The 22,377-nt window shown below is 51.7% G+C and overlaps 1 protein-coding gene across 6 annotated transcripts in view; it reads right to left on the bottom strand.

Moving 5' to 3' along the window:
* SIPA1L3 (signal induced proliferation associated 1 like 3) overlaps window positions 1-22,377 on the bottom strand; it is a 254,870-nt gene that overhangs the window by 41,643 nt on the left and 190,850 nt on the right. For all 6 annotated transcript variants that reach the window (XM_043894518.1, XM_043894527.1, XM_043894536.1 and 3 more), the window contains 4 exons: window positions 22,205-22,342; window positions 11,030-11,157; window positions 5,451-5,569; window positions 2,507-2,934 (listed from right to left, as the gene is read on the bottom strand). In XM_043894518.1, the coding sequence (XP_043750453.1) occupies window positions 2,507-2,934; window positions 5,451-5,569; window positions 11,030-11,157; window positions 22,205-22,342 (813 nt within the window). The remainder of the gene's footprint in view (window positions 1-2,506; window positions 2,935-5,450; window positions 5,570-11,029; window positions 11,158-22,204; window positions 22,343-22,377) is intronic.

The raw sequence follows: 22,377 nt of genomic DNA, 5'->3' as shown, positions 1-22,377 counted from the left end.
GCTCTCGCCTAGAACCTGGGACAAAACAAGTCCCTGAGAGATATTTGTGAATGAAATGAACGGGCAGATGAATGAAGGAGCTGTTCGAAAGAGCTCGTGAGTTCCGATGATTCAGGTCTATCTATCTAGGGACTTCCCTGGTAGTCCAGTGATTAAGATTCTGCCTTGCAATGCAGGAGATGTGGGTTTGACTCCTGGTCTGGGAACTAAGATCCCACATGTTGCGGAGCAACTAAGCCCATGTGCCACTACTACTGAGCCCATATGCCTCAACTGGGGAGCTCAAGCACTCTGCAGCCCGAGGACCTCAGTGAAAGACACTGTGTGCTGCAACTAAGACCTGACACAGTCAGTAAATCAATAAATTAGAAAAAAAAGAGATCTGTCTAGTGAGGCAGACTGTAACAGAGACTTAGGTCCCCGGGAGACCCTTCCTCTCCACACTCACCTTTCTCCTGGCTCCCGACTCCAGGAGCACTGGGGCCAGGGTGAGGGATAGCACGGACACACGGGCACTCCCAAACACGGAGGTTTCCAATCTGTCAGTGTCAGTAGCCTCTTGGTCTTAAAATCTGGTTATACTCGAATCTCTAAGCTCCAGCACCCTCAGACTACTGTATATTTTTCTTTCCAGCCAACGCCAGTCTCTCAAATACTGGCTTTCGAGTGACGGGCAGCAGAACCCGAATTTGGTGAGAGGAGAACCACTATGAGGTCATGCGATCCTTGAGGAGGTAGCAAGCAGCACACAACCATTCTGAATGACCTAGACTAGACTAAAGGACTTTGCACCATCACACTAAGAACTTCGAGGGAGATTTTGGTTCTACCTTTTAAAAAAATTTTTTTTAATGAAAAAAATTTTCTTTTGGCCATGTCTTGTGGCCCATGGGATCTAGTTCCCTGACCAGGGGTCCAACCCGTGCCCCTTGCATTTGAAGCAGCCTTAACCACTGGACCACCAGTGAAGTACTGCTTCACCTTTTAAAAAAAACAGACATTTCTACACAGACCAAGACCCAAGGTCCACTGGGGGTTGTGGTCAAGGAGGTCCGAGGACACTGCCAGGCGCATGTGTTCTGTGTGAAGAGAGGCGCAGGTCTGGGGACTGGCCAAGGTGTCAGGAAGCCAAGGGAGATGAAGATCCCTAATGCGGTCCTGGCCCCTGCTCAGGTGCGGTCAGGGAAGGGAAGGGAGGCGTCCACACTGTGGACCTGGGGAGGTGGACCCACACTTAGGGGTCCACACTGGGGGCTGCAGCACTGTACTCATTGCCAGGGGCCACAGACCTCGGATGATGGCAGAATGACTGTTACGGGAGGCATTTCGTGGCTTCCATTGGATTCTCAAAGTGTGTGCGGTGCTCAGGCTTCCCAGGTGGCGCTAGTTGGTAAAGAACCTGCTTGCCAATGCAGGAGACTTAAGAGCCAGGGGTTAGATCCCTGGGTCGGGGAGATCCCCTGGAGGAGGGCATGGCAACCCACTCCAGTATTCTTGCCTGGAGCATCTCATGGACAGAGGAGCCTGGTGAGCTACAGTCCATGGGGTCACAGAGAGTCAGACACAGCTGAAGCTACTGAGCACACACGCACGCCCATGCGGTGTAGACTCCAGGTTGTTGGTTAGTCAACGCCTTTCGTTCTCACTTGTTCCCGTCTGCCTCTCTACCAGTGGTTCTCAAAGCACGGTCTGGGGACCAACAGCATCAGCACCGACACAGAACCCTGCACAAATGCACATTCTCAGGCCCCACCCAGTGGGTTAGGGGAATGGGTGTTGGACAGCCCTCCAGTGGAGACCATCTGGGGTCCACACTGCCCTTTACTATGGAGGCTAGAAGGCTAAGCCAAGATTCCCCAGACTTCTTGCAGCAAACATGGGCAGGTGACACTACCTGTGGAAGGGGTTCTGGGAAAGCATTTGCTCTTTCCACAGTCAGGGAGCAACAAGGATGCTGCCGTCTTCCCTCCATTCTCTGCCCCCAGGCCTCCCAGGGGCACCACAGCCATCTGGAGACCAGGAAGTCACAGCCAGTACGAGGACGACGACGGAGCGGGAAGACAGGGGTGCCAGGCCTCAAGGCCCTCCCTGAGCTGCGGCTGCACCAGCCCAGCTCTGCCCTCCCTGGACTTCTATTTGTTCAAGCCTCTGTGGGTCTGGTTTTCTACTACCTTCAGCCAAATGCACTCCTAATAGAAACAGTGTGTGACTCCCAGCAGGCATAAAAACTACTGGTCTTGGGAAAGAGAAAAAGGAGAGACTGAGGGTCAGAGTGGACCAGAGACAGACAGACAGGGATTTTCCTTCTTCCACTGAGATCCTTAAAGGCCAGTGGATGGGTAGCCGGGGATGGTCCATGGGATCCCAGATCTGTAAGCACACTAATGTGTGAGCACACCCACCTGTGAGCATATTTCTGGGGAGGGGATCTCCACCATCAGGACCGTGGGGGATGTGGAAAGTGGTCAGGACCCCTGAAGAACCCGGGCGAGATTTGGAGCCTTACCTGGACTGCCTGGATGGGTCACGGCTGCCCCCGGCCAGGCCCGTCGGGGTGCTGGAGCCTGAGGAGTACAGCTTCGGTCGGTAGCCCTTGTTCTGTCCAGTGATGCCCGGGGCGGGCGAGACCTCCCGCCGCCGGTCTGCATGGTGAGACCGCCCGGTGGCCTCGCGCCCACCCCCGCAGAGGCCCATGCTTCCCGGGGGCTTGTGCGGCTTGGCCGGTCGAGGTGTTTTGGCCAGGGACATGCAGCTGGGGCTGGAGGTGTAGAGGGTGGTGTCGATGCCACTGTCGCTAGAGCCACCCTTGGAGAGAGGGTCTTGCTCCGGCTCCAGGGGGTCCAGAGGGTCAAACCAACGGTCATCGCTGTGGCTGCTGGAAGCGTTGCTGGAGAGGGTATTGCTGCTGGAATGACTGGAGTACTGGGGCTCCCCCTGGAAGGCAGGAGAACTGTGTCATTATTCCTAGACCCCAGGCTGGGGGGGGCGGGTAGGGGGCAACCTACCCTCCCACTGGGGTTTGCCTCACATCTGAGTGTGAACCCTGGAGCCAGAGAGCTTTGAGCTCTGGCTCTCTGACTTACTGACCTTGGTACCTCAGGCCACTGACTGAACTTCCCTGTGCCTCAGTTGCCACATCTGTGAAATGGGTTGATAACAACCCTGCTCCATGGGGTGGCTCAGAGGGATAAATGACATTGCCTACATAACATGCTGCCAACATTAAGCTCAGTGTGTCTGGAACTGAGCTCCTGGCCCTCCCTCCTGAATTCACCTCTTCCATGTCTCCTAAGGGCACCTCCGTCCTTTCGGCTGTCCTTACCCGAGAGTTGTGGAGTCACTCTGAACCTTGCTTTTGTTCTCACACCTATACCTAGTCCAACAGCAAATCTTGTTGCCCATGTCTTCAAAAATAGATCCAAACCTGCCAGCTTGCCTCCCTTCAAGACTCCACCCTGGTCCTGTCCACCACTGCTTCCCACTGGACCATGGCAGCAGCCTCCTCCCGTCTTCCTACTCCTGTCTGTCTCCCCTCATCCCTAGCCCCCAGCCTGTGCCCTACATGTAGCCAGAGACAGGCTGTGAACACTCATGTCCATTCACATCCGTGCCCTGCTCAGAACCCTCTTTCTCACTCGGGAAAAGCCAGAGTCCTCTCCATGGCCCCTGGGGCCCTGTATGATCTGGCTCTGGGTTCCAGTGTCTAACTTCACCTCCTTCTTCCTCTGGATCACTCCGTCCCAGCCACACTGACCTCCTCGCTGTTCTGAGCATGCCAGGTGCACTGTTCTCTCAGGGCCTTCGCACTTGCTGTTTCCTCTGCGTGCAATGCACTTCCCTCAGATGATTTTCACGGGCTGCCGCTTACTTCAAGGTTTTATTTACAGGTCACTCCCTCAAAGGCCTTCTCTGACCACCTCATCCTAAAGCAGCTGTGCCTGACACTCTCTTTTCCCTTAACTGGACTTTTTCTTTTTCAGTAAGAATCAGTTCTCACCATTATATAATGAATCTGTTTCTCTGCTGACTGATTGTTGCCTACATTGGAATGTCAGCTTTGTGAGCACGGGGGCTCACCTGTCCTCTTCATCCCTGGGGTCCTAGTACCTGGACCATGGTACATGCTCATCACTCACTCACTGAATGAACAGATGTGAAGAGACTGCCAAGCTCTCAGTCTCCTCCTGGGCACACAGGACTACATCCCCCAGCTCCCCTCGCAGTGATGTGTGGCCATGTGACAGCATCCTGGCCAATGTAACATTACAGGTGGACGTCATTTATGCCTTGTCTAGGTCTGAGTCAAAAAAGGTCCCTTCTCCCTTCTCTCTCACCTGCTAGAAAGAGGCAAGGACCCATTAGAGGGCTCTGGCACCCCAAGGAACAGTTACAAGAGGGAGTGAGCCTGGGTTCCTGAATCCTGCAAAAAGCTGCTACACTGAACACCCACACTGAACTGCCACATTAGAGGGGAATAAACTTATATTTTGTGAGGTCACTAGGACCTGGGGACTGTCTGTTACGGCAGTTTGTTGTTTAATCGCTCAGTCATGTCCTACTCTTGTGACCCCGTGGACTGCAGCCTGCCAGGCTCTCCTGTCCATGGGATTTTCCAGGTAAGAATATTTGAGTGGGGAGCCATTTCCTCCTCCAGGGGATCTTCCCAACCCGAGGATCGAACTTGCGTCTCCTGCACCGGCAGGAGGATTCTTTACCGCTGAGCCACCTGGGAAACAGTTAACCTATTGCTAAAGATTGAACAGTCTGTGTCCCCCAACATGTGTACACTGAATTCTCATCTCCAGTGGGATGGTATTAGGAGGGAGGGCCTTTGGAAAGTGATTAGGTTATGAGGGTGGAGCCCTCATGAATGAGATTACAAACTCCTATATGTTTTCACATATTTATCCTATGTATGTTTATATAGTCCTCATGAAGGGGGTTATAAAATCCATATATATATGTGTATTATATCCGTATAAGGGAGACCACAGAGGTAAGGCGAAGACTGTCCATGAACCAGGAAGCAGGTTCTCATTATAGACACTGGATCTGCCTGTGCCTTAACCTTGGACTTTCCAGCCTCCGGAACTAGCAGAAATCAGTAACTGCTGTTTATCAGCCACCCAGTCTGTGGTGTTTCAGTTAGGGCAGCCTGAGCTGGTGAAGACACCAACCATGGCGGATGGAATGAGGAAATCAAGGCTTGAAGGAGTGAGAGATTTGCTCAACATGACATGGACGGTGGGGGCTGGAGCCAGGATGCACCACTGGCTGGATCTACTTCCAGACCAGGCATTTAGCCCCTCTGCTGGAGCGGGAGGGGGCGGAGGAGGAGCATGCCCAGGTGAAGCTGTGAAGCCGTCCAGCTGTCGGCAGCCAGGGCGGGCCAGGCAGCTGGCTCCCACAGCCCTGGCTCCCCAGGGTTGGCAGGCGGGGCCCAGACTCACCTTGGAATGCCTGTTGGGGGAATCTTTGCCTGCTGCGTCCTGCCTGGAGGCGTGCTTGCTCCCGTTGCTTCCAGCCATGGCTGAGAGCCGGGCCTGGGCGGGCACATGCCACAAAGGCTCTGCAGTGCAACAGGAGACACACCAGTGGTTAGCAGTGGCTCAGGCATTCACCTCAAGAATCTGGCGCTACATGTGGTTTCGATGGTCCCATTCCTCTGCCAGCTTGTCTACTCAGCTTGTGACCACGACACGCCCATGACCCCTATCCACTCAGGTCTTAGGGTCTAGCAACGCTCATGGACAGAGTATTTACTGAGCACTTACTAAGTGCCAGGCACCATGCTAGTGCTTTACATAGCTTGACTTGGTGAAGCCTTATTACAACAACCCTCAACCCTCAAAGGAGGTTGAGTGCATTTTCTTCCTTCCTGGCCACCTGGATTTTCTATTTTATAAATTATTTGTCCATGTCCTTTCTAAATTTTCCTATGGAAATGACCACTTTCTGGTGAGCAGGGTTCTTTTTTCTTTTTCTATTGGCCACATCACATGGCATATGGGATCTTAGTTCCCTGATCAGGGACGGGACCGCTCCCCCCAGCCCCACCCCCCACTGCAGTGGTGGTGCAGTCTTAACCACTGGGCTACCAGGGAGGTCCCTCAACAGGGTCCTTTATATATGCAAGGTAGCATTCCTCTGTTGGTTAACCATGCACAACATTTTTGGTTAAATGGAAGCAGAATCATAATAAGCACTGTCTGACAATTTAACTCTCACTTTACAGATAGATATACTGACACTTGCTTTTCGCTGTGCATCCTCATGACACACGTTCACATAACTGAACTGGAAGTTATCTTATTTTTAAGAGCTGCAGAGTTTTCCATCACTGAACGAACATCAGTTATTTATCCAGTTTCCTACTGATGGATATTCAGGTTATTTTCAATTTTTCTCAACATTTTGCTGGCCTTTTCTCTACATTCAACTTTGAGCAAGTGTGGAATTGTGTATGGGACAGAATTCTCCAAGTGAAATGGCTGGTTCAAAGGTGAAACAGGTTTAAAATTACGATGGCTGCTATGGGTGTAAATTAGTCTAAACTTCCAAGGCTGGTCAACATGCCTGAATGGAGCATCAGATCTTAAAAAAACACACAACCTCTGGGAAGAATGGATACATGTATATGGCTCTCTGCTGTCCACCTGAAACTATCACATCACTGTTCCTTTTTAAAAAAATTATTGATTTTTGGCTGCACTTCACTGCTGCACACAGGCTTTATCTAGCTGCCGTGAGCAGGGGCTACTCTCTAGTTGTGGTGCGTCGGGTTCTCATTGCCGAGGCTTCTCTTACAGAGCACGGGCTCTAGAGTGTGGGCTTCAGCAGTTTTGCCACACGGCTTTAGTGACCTCTCGGCATGTGGGATCTTCACAGACCAGGGATCGAACCCGTGTCTCCTGCACTGGCAGGTGGATTCTTTACCACTGAGCCCCCAGGGAAGTCCCTATCACAACACTGTTAATTGGCTATACTCCAATATAAAATGAAAAGTTAAACACACGTACATACACACAATCTAAATGGAGGGCTAATTACTATCTATCAAACTTACAAACACACAATGCGCTAACAGAGGACCCAAACCCCAGTGGTCTAACCCCAGAGCTCACACTTTTGATCAGTGCTGCAGTTAAAATACTCATAATAATGATTATCATTAAGCACATGTTCTGTGTCCAGTACTACTATAAGCGCTCTGCCTGTATTACCTTGCTATAACCACCTAGTGATATTATGAGGTGGATATTAGTACCAGTTTAATAGATGAAGGAGAACATCAACACTCAGAAAGGTTAAATAACTGGTCCAAGGTCACACAGAGCTTCAGGCCTGTGCTTCCCCAACGACAGCAACGCCAGCAACAGTGCAGAGTAAGCACTCCGGAAGCTGGAGTCGTCATTCTCTTAATGATGGGCTGGGTCCTGTGCTGGGGCTGGACAGGCGTGATCTCACTGGATCCCAAAACCATCTTGCAAGGAAAGACACTTAGGGTGTCCACTGCAGAAGAAGGCTGGGAGAGACGAGGTCATTGCCAAGGTCATACAGCTGACTCAGAACTTCCCACCAGGCCCATCGGAGCCTGAGTTCACCACCGTACACACACCGCTGCCCCTGGTGCAACCCCAGGGGGCTCTGGGCCCACGTTCCTGTTGGGGAAGGTGGGCGTGGAGGGCCAGGTAGGGCACTCAGGGACACAGAGAGAGCAGCCAGACTAGACACAGTCAAGGGTGTCACTGCCCACTATGTCCACCTGCTTCACCCTCCAGAGATGCTTTTCCTCCTTGGAAGCATCTGAGATGCCCAGGAAGCACTGGTCTGCTGGGAGGAGGGCTGAAAATGCCAGGAGACGACATTTCTGCAGAGAGCCAAGCCCGTGGCAGTCACACCTAGCTTCTCTACCACCTAGGACACCATGGCTCCCACATTTCTGTCTCTGGCAGGACATCTCCCCACAACTCCAGACTTGTACAAACAGCTGCCCACACACCTCCACGGAATTATCTACCGGGCACTTCCTACTACACATGGCCAAAGCCAGCTCCTTATTTCCCCCTAAACCTCCATCTCTCGTCTCCTCTGTCCTTTTGGCTGCTCAGGTCAGAAACCAGTTATCATCCTTGAACCTCAGGAAATCCTAACTTTACCTCCAAAGGACTGTATCCAGAACCTGCCCATCTCTCCCCCTCCACTGGCCCCGCCCCATGTGAATCTGTAGCCAGAGGGACTCTGTGAACACCTGAGTCAGATCCCAACCCCCTCTGCCCAGAAGAGCTGAGCCCCGTGGTTCTGAGTGAAGGACAAAGCCCCCACCCCGCTGTCCCCGCCACCTCCCTGGCCTCGTCTCCCACCACTTCTCCAGGTCCTTGGCCTCTTTCCTGTTTCTCCAGCACCAGACCCCTTGCCACCCGGGGGTCTTTGCTCAGCAGTTCCCTTTCCCTGGAATGTTCTCCTCCCAGCTTGTCACCCTCACACTCTTCTAGCCTCTCCTGAAAAGCTACTTGTTCAGAGACCTCCTCAGACCGCACAAATCACTCTCCAGGCACTGTGCTTGTTTCCAGTTAATACTCAGCTCACACTGTGGGTGAGGGACTATGGTGGTATCTGCAGCAGGCGTGGGTCAAGGAGGGGTTCTATTATAGAACCAGTAGGTCCTGGTCCAAACTTCAATGCAGCTACTCACCGGCCGGGACCTCGGACAAGAGACACCCTTTCGGGGCCTCACCTTCCTCGTTTCTAAAATGGGGTGGTCACCTCTGTTGTGTTCCTGAGATGATTAAACAGGACAGAGTGTGGAGCACCCGCAAACATGCTGCTGCTGCTGTGACCGCAGTCACCTGACCGGGGCTGGGCGCTCCCCCACGCCCACTCCCTCCGACGGACCCCCCCACCCCACGGCCTGAATACACCCTGGACTTCACGGTGACTTCTGAGCACAGACCACCCTGATCTGTGAGCATGCAGGGAAATGTCAGCCAACTACAACAAGGTCTCAAGGCGGTGAGAGGGGAGCAGGGCTGTGGGGGACTGAAGACAGAAGGAAGGAGGGCCCACGGAGAGCTTCTGTGACCCCCTTATGTGGGGCCCACAGTGAATAGTGAATGCTGGGGAAGTTTCCTCCCCACTTACACCCTGGTGTAATGACATCTCCCAGCAACAGGTTTCTCTTTTTCTCACCTGGGTGGGGAGGAGGAAGCGAACCTGTCTGTGGGAGCAGAGATCACAGACCTGCGGGTGGGATCAAGCGTGCTGAGCAGAGGAGCGAGCTCTGCAGGCTCCGGAGGCAGCGGACACGGGGAGAGTGTGGTCAGGGAGAGGGCAACCTGCTTGGCTGAAGTCCAACCGTTGTCCCTGGTTTAACAGAACCATGGACCGCGGAAGCCCACCTGCTGAAGCTTGTGTGCCTAGAGCCTAGGCTCCGCAGCCAGAGGAGCCACTGCAATGAGAAGCCTGTGCACGGCAATCAAGAGCGGCCCTCGCTCTCCACAACGAGAGACTGCACAGCAACGAAGAGCCAGTGCAGCCAAAGACGAAGGAAGGGAGGAAGGAAATTTAAAAAGAAAAAGAGACACACATACAGAGGGAGAGAACCATGGGGCGGAGGTGCTGAGGAATTCTCCAGGCTGCTCACCCTGGGGCAGCAACCCCTCCTTGCCCCACAGCACCTGGGGGGTAGCCAGTGATGTGCAGACATGGGCAACCCGCATGAGAACTGCCTGGATATTCTCAAACACCCACTGCGTGGACATCTCCATCTCCTCCCCCTCCGAAGTCAGCACCCTCTGATTCTTCATTGATTTTCTTTCTTTTGAACCCACCTATCACCTGCTGGTTCTCACAGTTCAAAGTGGCTAACAGCTTTGTTAGGAGACATCACGTTGAAGATATTCATCCAAGGAGTACATGCCATGATTAATACTTATACACAGGAGAGTAAACGGATGAGATGTTTAGTTTCACCAGGCATCAGAAAAATGCAAATGAAAAGCACAATGTGGCACCACTATGAGCCCACCAGGACGGCTGACAGGAAGGCTGGTGAGGACCGGAGCCGTAAGAACTCTCTCTGTCACTGGCGGGAGTGGGAAGTGGTGTGACAATCTCTTAGAAAGTTAAATGCATAACCCAGCAATTCCACTCCTGGATATATTCCCTGCAGAAACGTGTGCACATCTTCAGAAAAGGCAGGTACAAGGATATTCCTGGCCTCACTGTTCTAAGCAACCCCAAACTGGTCCAACCCAAATGCCCTTCAAAGTTAGAGTGGAGTAAGACATTGTGGATCATTCAGACAGTGGATATACTACTCAGAACTGCGCTGCAACAGTCATGTGGCAGGCCCTCACCAACACAGCACTGAGCAACAGAAGTCACACACATGTATACACACACACGGTGTGTTCAGTGGAAATCTATGTTCCATATGCATGAAGTTCAAAACCAGGCAAGACTAAACCTGGCTGTGAGAAATAGGACGCGGTGGCCTTTGGGGGTGCTGAATGGGAGGGGCTGGGGCCTGCCAGGAGGCTGGCTGTGTCTCTCTCGCCCTGGGTGTGGAACAGGGGTGTGTTCACTTTGTGATTATATTATCACACTAGGTGCTCTGGGTTTGGGCTCGTGTCTCAGCATAACAACTGAGAAACAGCATCGGAGGCTTTCTGTAATAAGCAGTCTCAGGATACTGCCAGTTCGGCTCAGCCCCCCGCCCCCAGAGGACCACCTTCAGGTGTCCCCTGGCAGTCCCCTCCTCCGTGTTGCACATCTGTGCTCCAACCCCTGATTGACAGCAACGGCAGACCCCGCCTGCTGATGCCCTGTCTGGATGGACACGGATCCGGCTCACTGGTCCCTACCATTCTCCCAGGTGCCTTCTCTAACCTTCCATGGTGCACTGACAGCTTGCTTTTGTGTTGTATCCATCACTGACAGGGGAGGGGCTTTACCCTTCACACTGTGAGTAACGGGTCAGGCAGGGTGAGGCCACGGGCACGGCTGGCCCCGGGTGGGGGGGCCCTACCTGGCTTCTGACGCTCCATGGTGCTCTCCTGGCTGGTCAGGCCGCCTGACGAGGAGTCGCCGCTGGATGTCCCGTCGTGGCTGAAGTGGGGATCGAAAGACAGCAGCGGGTGTGGGGCGGCCGTGTACCTGCAGGGGAGCAAGAGGAGGCGGGCACAGGGTGAAGGGCTGGTGTGTCAAAAACCACCTGAGCCTGAGACTTGCTTGCTTTTAAATACCCGGGAGGCTCCTTGAGGCTGGGAGGCTGGATGAGTAAGCCTGGAAACGTGCTATTAACTGCAGGTCAGGAATGAGCTCTGTCCGGGAAGCATGCCAGGGAGCCGGTGGTGGGAGGGCGCGCGGGGCCAGGTGGGGTCTTCAAGGAAAGAGCGGGGGCAGAAGCCACTCAGGACCCTAGGCTCCTCGAGGTTCCCATTTCTTTTTTCGGCTGTACCACACGGCACGTAGGATCTTAGATCCCTGACTAGGAACCGCCTCCAGCATTGCAAGCACGGAGTCCTAATCACTGGACCGCCAGGGAAGTCCTCCGGTGTTCCGTTTCTTGGCTACAAAATAGGGTGAGCTGCTGTCAGCAGCCCCTACTCCTAGGCTGGTCTTGGGCTCCCTCTCCCTCTGACGGACGAGAGCAGAACAAGGCAGCCATTTGTAGGTCCAGGAGGCCTGGAAGCGGGCCGCTTGGGGGATCAAACCTCTCCTCGGCCTCCTGCCCAGCCAGGTTCGGTCACTTCCTTGCCCCGACAGTTTCCCAAGCTGTCAAGAGGCAACTGCAGTAAGTCTTTCCTTGTAGGACTGAATGCATTCCTGTGTGCCCAGAACTTATAGCCTGAGACTGACACGTGATACCACTGGCTGAGGGGCTGGAACTGAGTCTGTCTGTCTCTTTGCTGGAGGAAGGGGCTGCAGGGGAGAGGGTGAAGGCTCAGGAGTCAGCACGAGGCAGGTCTGGGCCCAACCCCAGCTCCACCCCTCACTAGCTGCGTGACGCTGGCCGGGCAAGTGCTCATCAGTTTGAGCTGAGGTTTTACCACCTGAAAAATGACATTTTCTACTACGCAGGGTTGTGGAGGGATGAAATGACAAAGCTGTCTCCTAGAGGGAGATTCTCCTGGAGGCAGGCCCTTGCCCTCAGGCAAGGCCTGAGGTTTAACAGAGGGACTGGCAAAGGTTCTCTGTGGCCTGGGGTCCCAGCGACATTCTATGTGAACCCGGAGCCTGTGGGCACCTCCTCCACATCCATTCCACCTCAGATCAGAATCCGCCATGGCAGAAACCGTCTGACTGGGGTTGGTCAGGAAAGGCAGAGGAGACGTGAGAGGGTTTCAGTTATTAAGACTCCCATGAAATACTTCTGGTTCTTCACCTGACAAACACACGGCAGGACCACTCTTCCAGCCCTTTGAGACTGGCTGGCTGGGGCTGTGTGACGATCAGTATGTTGTGAGGGAGCCTGGGTCCTAAGAGGTCCACTCAGTGGTGGACCGGCAGTGTGGGTGCAAAATAAACCCTTGTTGATTTGTTGTTATTTAGTTGCTCAGTCATATCTGACTCTGCAACCCTATGGACTGTAGCCCGCCAGTCTCTTCAGTCCATGGGATTCCCCAGGCAAGAATACTGGAGTAGGTTGCCATTTCCTTCTCTAGGGGATATTCCTGACCCAGGGATCAAACTCGTTAGCAGGCAGATTCTTTATCGTGGAGTCACCTCGGAAACCCCTTCAGTGACTTAAGTCACTGCAATTTTCAGGTGTCTGTTAACCAGCATAACCTGACTGAAATAGGGGAAGTCTGCTGAGAGGTTGTGGGGGAAAGTCTTCTTGCTCCAAAGGGAGCTGACAGGGAAAGATGGCTTCTCTTGCTCACCAGATGTTGCAGGGTCCAAATATGACACCACTTGCAGCTGTCGCCCTCTCCCAACAAGTCTGAGAACAAGGCCAATGCTGAGTGTGGAAGAGAGGGGGCAGGAAGAGCCACTGGGCCCTTGACAATGTTGTCAAGGTGCTGGATTAACCTCCCTGAGAACTGCTCTGCCTCTGAACCTTCTTTTCTGGGAGATAACAAATTCCTACAACGTTTGGTTACTTGCAGCCAGAAGTATTCCATGGACACGAGCCCTGGACTTTGGAGGAGTCACTGAGCCTCCATTAATCAAGCTGATACTGTGATTCCTCACTTGTTTCCTATGCCTGAACTTGCAACTTGAGAGGATAATAAACTGGAATCCCTCCCCCAAAATCCAAAAGAAGAGTTAACTGACTTCTCTGGGGTCACCCTGCCAGTTCAAAGCCAGGGCTGTCTCTGCAAAGACCAACTCTAAGCTCCTGGCTTTCACATATACAGGCAGCAGAGGTGCGTTGGACTTTCTGAAATTTCATCTTTCCTCACCTGCCAGGAAAACATATTATCCCCACTTCTCCAGGCCCTGAACTCTAATGCCTCCAGGAAAAAAAGACAGGTGAATGGATAAAGAAGATGTGGTGTATATGTATGTGTGTGTGAAAGAAACCAAAATTGGGTTGTTTGTAGTGATGCAAGTGATTTAGAGTCTGTCATACAGAGTGAAGTGAGAAAGAGAAAGACAATACGATAGATTAACGCACATACATGGAATCTAGACAAAGAATATTGATGCACCTGTTTACAGGGAAGGAATGGAGACACAGATGTAGAGAATGGATTTGTGGACATGGGGGTGGTGGGAGAAGAGGGTAGGACGAATTGAGAGAACAGTACTGAGATATGTACATTACTGTGCGCAAAACAGCTAGCTAGTGGGAAGCTGCCTTATAGCACAGGGCGCTCAGCCTGGTGCTCTGTGATGACCTAGAGGTGGGGTTGGGGGTGGGGTGTGAGGGACGCTCAAAAGGGAGGAGATAAAATGTACACATATGGCTGATGCAAGCTGTAGAACAGCAGAAACTAACACAACATCATAAAGCAGTTATACTCTATTTAAAAAACAAAAAAGCATAGGGAGTCTTCACCTTACTGGCTGACTTAGCAGCCAGCCAACCTCCTGGTAAAATGTGACTCCAGTATTGCTGGAAGCTCAAGTGTTGATGGGTTTATTCCATTTTCTCAACATGCCCGAATCAAATCCTGAGTGCTAATGGACAATGGTCGGCAGTTGCTAGGTTTGTAAGAGGGAGGTCCGAGTGGCAGACACTGCAGGCACTTCCCTCAGTGTCTATTCTCTGCTTCCACCTGGTAAGCAAGTAAGTAAAGTCGCTCAGTCGTGTCCGACTCTATGCGACCACGTGGACTGTAGCCCACCAGGCTCCTCTGTCCATGGGATTTTCCAGGCAAGAGCACTGGAGTGGACTGCCATTTCCTTCTCCACCATGGTAGCAGAATCCAAATTGTACTGGTGGCAGCAATGTGATGGGTTAACAAACTACATTTACCAGACTCCCTTGCAGTTCCGGCCAATGAAATAAAAGCACCACATGTGACTCCCAGACAGTTTCTGCCAGCATGGTGTGGGATCTTAGTTCCCCAATCAGGGATTGAACCTAGGCCCTGGCAGTGAAAGAACAGAGTCCTAACCTCTGGATTACTGGGGAATTCCTCGATGGACTATCTTTAGCTGAACAAATGTTTACAGCTTCATCTCTCAGCTAACTGTCCTCTATCAAGAAAACCTGTACTTTGTTCACCCATGTAATTCTTTCACTAAAGAGCCTTCTTCCCATCCCAATGCAAACTGACTGGCCTACACTGACCATTCTTTAGATGCTGAATATGTCCCATTTGGGGCCATCTGTATCGCTGCCAAATCCTGGTCAAGCTGATGAAACTAGGACATTCCAGCATCTCACCATGCACAGCTCTGGGCAAAACTCCCCAGATGCAGGCCTGGGCTGCCAGGATCTTTGCTTTGAACTTCCTACTCTGCCACGTAGGAAAGTACCAAGACAGATGTGGAGTCCTGAGGGCAGGGCTCCAGCGTGCTCTGTCAGTCTCCGACACTGATGGGTGGGGCTGGGGATGGGAGCATTATAGGATGGCTGGGTAAAGGGTGGCCACACGAGGCAGCCACTGTTGGCTGCCACTCCAGGAGGCACCACCTTCTGAGTCCCTGCTGGTGCAGTCCGGATGCTGCTGTGGCAGCCAACCCTCGACCACATGACTTGAGCAAATTCTGAGGGTTTGAGCTTCCCTGGTGGCTCAAACGGTAAAAAAAATCTGTCTGCAATGTGGGAAACCTGGGTTCAGTTCCTGGGTTGGGAAGATCCTCTGGAGGAGGACGTGTCAACTCACTCTAGTATTCTTGCCTGGACAATCCCCATGGCCAGAGGAGCCTGGTGTGGCTACAGTCCATAGGGTCACAAAGAGTTGGACACGACTGAATGACTAAGCACACAAGACAATCCTGGGGGTCCCATGTGACCTCTCCAGGGCTTAGTTCAGGGGTGGGCAAGTGACTGAGTTCCTTCATCCTTAGAGAACAGCTCTTCCCTCTTCTCCTGTGGGGCACCGGTTCTGCCTGGGGCCACAGCAGTCCTTGTGGGTCATGAGTGGAGTCAGGTCCCTGAGGAAGAACCTACATAACTGACCAGCTCAAGAGCCACCTGCCTCTGGAATTATTATGTGATGATGATAAATCCCCTTAATGCTCATGCCTTCTTGAGTTAAGTTTTCTGTCTAAAGTCAAATGTTTCGACTTCCCTGGTGGTCCAGTGGATAACAATCTGCCTGCCAATGCAGGGGACACAGTTTCTATCCCTGGTCCGGGAACTAAGATCCCACATGCCGTGGGGCAACTAAGCTCGTGGCTTGCAATGACTTAGCCCACATACAGCAACAAAGAACCTGTGCAGCATAATGAAGACCCAGAGTAGCAATCCGCCCCCCCTCAACGCAAAATGTCAAATGCTTCCTAACTAAAGGACCACTCTATGGAACCAGCAGAGGAAAACAAAGGGGAAAAAAAAAGCCAGACAGGTAGTCTGATAAGCAAACATCTGGGGTCCAGGCCAGCCCTGCAGGGTGCTGAGCTGGGCACACAATTCTGTCCTAGCTCTGGGCTGAGTCTGGACGTTTGCTCATCTTGCACACGAGAGTGGCAAACTCCTGAGGATGAGGATGGCATCTGCAGTTGCTGGCATAGCCGTGCTTGTGGCAGTGACATTCAGGACCCTCATGGAGCATGTCCTGTGTGGTGGGCTGAGTTCTGAGTGCTCGCGAGAGCTTCCCTCCTTGAATGTTCTCAATGCTGCTCAGGGGCAGACTTTGCAACGGCTTCTCTCACTGCAGAGCACGGGCTCTAGAATGTGCAGGCTTCCATAGTTGTGACATGTGAGCTTGGTGGTTGCGGCTCCCGGGCTCTAAGCCACAGGCTCAGTAGCTGTGGCACACAGGCCTAGGTGCTCTGCTGCTGTGGGATCCTCTTGGACCAGGGATGGAACCCACGTCTCCTGCACTGACAGGTGCATTCTTTATCACTGAGCCACCAGGGAAGTCTTACAGAGTTTTTTTTTCACAGCTAATTTTTTTCTTTTTTGGGCTGTGCTATTTTTTCCAGTGGTCATGTATGGATGTGAGAGTTGGACTGTGAAGAAAGCTGAGCGCCGAAAAATTGATGCTTTTGAACTGTGGTGTTGGAGAAGACTCTTGAGAGTCCCTTGCACTGCAAGGAGATCCAACCAGTCCATCCTAAAGGAGATCAGTCCTGGATGTTCACTGGAAGGACTGATGCTGAAGTTGAAACTCCAGTACTTTGGCCACCTCATGCAAAGAGTTGACTCATTGGAAAAGACCCTGATGCTGGGAGGGATTGGGGGCAGGAGGAGAAGGGGACGACAGACGATGAGATGGCTGGATGCCATCACCGACTCGATGGGCAGGAGTTTGAGTAAACTCCGGGAGTTGGTGATGGACAGGGAGGCCTGGCATGCTGAGATTCATGGGGTCGCAGAGAGTCGGACACGACTGAGCGACTGAACTGAACTGAACTGATGCAGCATGCAGGATCCTAGTTCCCAGAGTAGGGATTGAACCTGTGCCCCCTTCAGTGGAATCGTGGAGCCCTGACACTGGACTGCCAGGGAAGTCCCCGAGGCAGACGTTTTACATGTGAGCAAACCTAGGGGCAGAGAGGTGAAGGCCCTGGCCCACACCACATGGCTGATAAAGTACAGGCCCTCTTGTCCTCTTGTCTCCCCGTAAATCTAAGACGGGCTACGGGACAAGTTCAGTCTATGAGGGTCTCTGAGTTCCTGAAAACCTGATGAATCTGGCAGGTCAAGGCCCGCAGGAGAAGACAGCAGCAGACAGAGGAGTCCGGAAGGGGGAAATGTCTGTGGCTGGGCTGGAATGCCTGGCTTGGGTCCCACAGGCTCCAGGATGTCAACTGTGCGACAGGAAACAGGGAAAGGAGCTGAGGCCAAAGGCCACTGGGGCAGCCCAACCTGCTCCAGGGCCTCCTAAGGCTGGCTGGTGACCAGCCACGAGAAACACTTGGGGGGTTCAGGGGCTGAGGCATGGGAGGAATGTTTGGCAGGACTTGGAACCTGGCTGGCTGTCAGAGATGAAAAATACTGAGACCAGTGCCACAGAGAGCAGCATCAGGGAGCCCTGGGGAGAGAGGGGTGGGCTGGGAGGAGCTGGAATCTGAGGGGAAAGTGAGAGTTTTCCACTTGCCAATGCCAGAGAGCCTGAAACACAGAATCACAGCCACCAAGTGTCACTGTGGGGGAGGGGACTCCTGCAGGGACCATTCTTGTGGACAGGCAGGAGGAGAGCTCTTGGTCAGAGTTGGTCCCTCAGAATCACACAGGCCCAGGTTCCTGGAAAAGTGATCCTGCCCAAGTGGATCCACTTTGTTGAGCCTCAGTTTTCCCTCTCCCTCTGTAAAATGGGACATGCTACCCACCTCATGGAACTGATAGAAACAACTCACTGAGATCATGTATATAGCTCAATGGGACAGTCCAGAGAACACAGAAATAGACCCTCACAAATGTGCCCAGTTGATTTCCCCTTCCAATGAGCTTTTGCTTTAAGGAGCAAAGCAGGACAGTGGAGGAGAAGGAGCCTTTTCAATAAATGCTGCTGGACACTGGCAGGCAAAAAAAGGAATCTCAACCTAAACTTTTCACCCTATGAAAAAACTAGCTTTAAAAGATTAACTCAAAGTCAACCATGGACTTAAATGCAAAATATAAAACAATAAAAATTTCTTAGGAGGGGAATTCCCTGGTGGGTCAGTGGTGAAGATTACTGCAAGTAGTGCAGCTAAAAAAAAAAGGAAAAACTTCTAGGGAAAAAAAGTCTTCAGGACTCAGGACTAGGAGAGTTCTAAGATTTAACACCAAAAGCAGGATCCATAAAGGGAAAACAATTGTAATTTGCATCTCACCAAAATTAAAAACTTTTGTTTTGTGAAAGACTCTGTTAACAAGATGAAAAGACAAACTAATGACTGGTGGGAGGAAGTATTTGCAAACCGCAGAGCTGACAAAGGACTTATGTCTAGTATATACAAACACTGAAACACAAAAGATGTTCAACATCATTAGCCATTGGAGAAATGCAAATTAAAACCACAATGAGCTATCATCACACACCTATGAGAATAGCTAAAGTGAAAAGTGGCGATGACACCAGATAGTGATGAGGACAGGGAGAAACCGGATGACTCACAGCTTGCTAGTGGGAACATACAATGGTACAACCACTCTGGAAAATAGTTTGGCAGTTCTTTTTAAAACTAAAAACGGACATACCACACATTATGCAATTGTATTCTTTTCTTTTCTTTCCTAAACACTTTTCTACACACAATACAGAATGGTCAGCACACCCTTTCACTGAAATAATAATGCTCTCAACTTGTTGAGTAAGGAGCACTTGGAGAAACATCTCCCCACACTCCCCCAGGTTTACTGAGGTGTAAGTGACAAATAAAATCATAATATACTTAAAGGTGTACAATGTAATGATTTAATATATGTATACACTGTAAAATGATTACCACAATCACCACATCTAACATCTCAAATAGTTATCTTTTTTTTGGGTGAGAATGTTTAAGATCTACCCACTTAGCAGATCTTAACTGTACAGTACAGAATTAACTACAGCCATCATGCGACACGTGAAATCCTCAGAACTTATTCATCTTATAACTCAAAGTTTGTGCCCTTTGACCAACATTGTCCCATTGCCCCCACCCCCAAGTAACTACCATTCTATCTACTCCGTTTCTTTGAGTTTGACTTTTTTTCATTCCACATGTGATACTGCACAGTATTTGTCTTTCTGATTTATTTCACTGAACATAATGCCTTTAAGGTTCATCCACGTTATTGCAAATGGCAGGATTTCCTCTTTTTATGGTTGAATAATATTCCATTGTGTATACTACACCACATTTCCTTTATCCATTCATCTGTCAACAGACATTTAGGTTGTTTCTATATTTTGGCAAGCAACTGCATTCTTGGGCATTTATTGCAGAGAAGTGAAAACTTATTTTCACGCATGTTCAGAGCATGAATATTTGCACAGCCCAAACCCAGAAAGTACCTGAATATTCATCAATGGTACCACACCACCAAATACAACTTGGCAATAATAAGGATTTGACTACAGATATAGGCAAAAATGTGGATGACTCTCAACTGAGAGAAAAACAATCTCAAAAGGGCACATACTGTGTGATTCCTTTTATATAGCATTCATGAAGTAAGAGACCCAGAAAAGATTACTGGTTGCCAGACGGATGGCGGAGGGGATGAGTGTGGCTATAAAGGGGTAGCCAGAAGGAGTTTCATGGTGATGGCACAATTGAGTCTTAACTGTGGACAAAACTCCACACAGCTACACACACACAGGTAATTGGTGTATTCTGAATAAGCACTGTTGATTGTACCAATGTCAACTGATTTGATATTGTATCAGTTATGCAAGATGTTAACATTTGGAGAGGCTGGGTGAAGGATTCAAGGAGGGCTCTATACGTTTCTTTTAAACTTCTTGTGAATCTAAAATTATTCAAATAGTTTAAAAGCAATAAGATACGAGGGGGGACAACCAGGACTTTGGGGGAAAAAAAAAAGCTCCTTGGAATTACCAATAGCATCATCCCCACCACCTCTATTCTAGGCTGATGGCTCCATGCCAACTGCCACTTCTAGCCTTAGCCACTGTTGCCACCCAGGTGCTCCCACACCTCAGACTCCTCTCCATTCCTTCTACATTCCACACCGTTCTGCTTACTGATGTCTGTGGCCTCTGCTCTGTCTGGAATGACTTTCTCCCTCTTCTCTGCGGCAAACTCCTATTCATCTCTCAAAGTCCTGTTCAGATACCACCTGCTCTGGGCAGCCAGCCTAGACCTGGGGTTGGGCTGGGCTCCCTCCTTTAAGGCCTGAGTCTATCAGAGCTCTTGGCAGAGTGTGCATCCCTTCCGAGACCTTCTCTCACCATAGCAGGTGCTGGTAACAGGAACCCCTGGGGTAAGTATCTCAAATATTTCTCCTGACACCCGCAACACAGAGGGCTCTTGGGACCCACTGCAGTTGAGAGCTGAATGGTGGCTACCAGAAGATGAAAGAGTATGTTTCCCCCAATTTTACAACAGAGGCTTAGAATCAAGCAGTGGTTTAGTGTGGTAGCTCTCGAAGTGTGTTCCCTGGGCTGGCAGCCTTGGAATCGCATGTCCTACCCTAGTCCTACCAAGCTGGAAACTCAAGGGTGAGGCCCAGTCATCGGTATTTTAACAAGTCCTCCCTCTGGGTGACTCTGAGGCATGCTATTTAAACTAACTCACTTACTCCATCCTTTCATCAAATATATACCAAGATTCTACCAGCCCCTGAGCCGTGTGATGGTGCTCCTAAGAAGAAAAGTGTTATACATTGGAGAGCAGCAAGCCTGTTCATGCACACATGCATGAATATGCATGCACACACACTTCCCTGGGCTAACAGGATGGAGAGGACTCAAGGCCGTCGTCAGGAAAAGACAGACGGGAGTGAAGGGCACGGGGGCGGCATGTCACTGTGGGGGAGGTGGGGGTGCAGGGAAGGCTTCCTGGAGGAGCGTCAGCACTCACGCTGGAAGAGTGGGGTCTGAGGAGCCTGTGGGGGTGAAGATCGTGAAGAACTTCCGGGTGGAGGGGAGAACGCAGGGAGGAATCTGAAAAGCACACAGCCTGCCTAGCGATCAGAAGTGGCTGGGGTCTACGGCCATACCACCCTGAACTCGCCCCACCTTGTCTGATGTCGGAAGCTAAGCAGGGATGGGGCTGGCTAGTACTTGGATGGGAGAAGGGGTTGGGGGGGCTGATGTGCAGGGCACTGCACGAGGCTGGAGAGGCAGGGGAGGGGCCCCGTGGCCACACTGCAGCGTGCAGACCGTGTCGCGAGAGATCTGGGACACGTGGGGGTGGGGTGTGGAGCAGGGGACAGACGTGGCCAGACAAAGACCCCCTGGCTACTGAATGGGGGGTGGACTAGAGGAGGTGGCACGCAGGCTGGGGGCTCAGGGAGGTGGCCAGGGCAGCGCACTGGGGAAAGGAGGAGGGGGCGGGGGCAGAGATGCTCAAGAGGTTGAAGGGATGGGCCGCAGCAGAGGGAAGGGGGAGGGGAGGCATCCAGGATGAGGTGCACGGCTCTGGCCCGAGGACAGGGGAGTGGTGTGGCCACCCCTCAGACAGGCACCCCACGGGAGAAGGAAGGTTCCAGGGCACTGGAGTGGAAGGCCGCTGGAGAGTAACCTAGAGAAACTGGGTTTATTCCAAGGGCACAGGGAGCCAGGCAGGAGTTGGGAAGATCCCCTTGGCAGCCAGACTGGGGAAGGGGACAGGACTGAAGCCTGACTGACCCTGAAAACTGGGTAATGTTGGGGGCCTGGTGTGGGGGGAGCATGGGCTGGAGGCAGATAACAGCTGTGTTGCAAGGGGCGTGCTCAGACAAGTGATTCAGGCATTGAGAAAAATGGCAACTTAAATGCTGCTGCCATGACCGGCAGGGCGCGTCCTGGCCAGGCTGGCTTGGCCCCACATCCTAACACACACAGCCCTCCATCCCAGCAGGCCTCTGAGGACCCTGGGGAATCCAGGAGCCCCATAAAATGGCAAATAAACCTGTATGTCAGGTAAGTGCATCTCCCGAGGAAGAAGGATGCTGGCTTTCATCAGATTCCTTAACGGGAAAGAGAGAAGAGAGTCTGACCTTTCTGGGGATGGCTTGTATCTCGCGTAGGTGGCTGAGCCGGGGGTGGAGAAGCTCCCAGAAGGCTGTCGGTAGGGAGGGACTTTGTCGACCCCTGCTGGTGACGCTGTGTAAGGGGTTTCAGGGAAGCTGACGGGCCTGGAACAGAGACAGGAAAGAGGAAGCGGGTGGGT

This window comes from Cervus elaphus, chromosome 4 (genome assembly GCF_910594005.1).
Source record: "Cervus elaphus chromosome 4, mCerEla1.1, whole genome shotgun sequence".
NCBI lineage: Eukaryota > Metazoa > Chordata > Mammalia > Artiodactyla > Cervidae > Cervus > Cervus elaphus.
The sequence above is the reverse complement of the archived record's forward strand: the minus strand, read 5'-3'. Positions and strand labels throughout refer to the sequence as shown.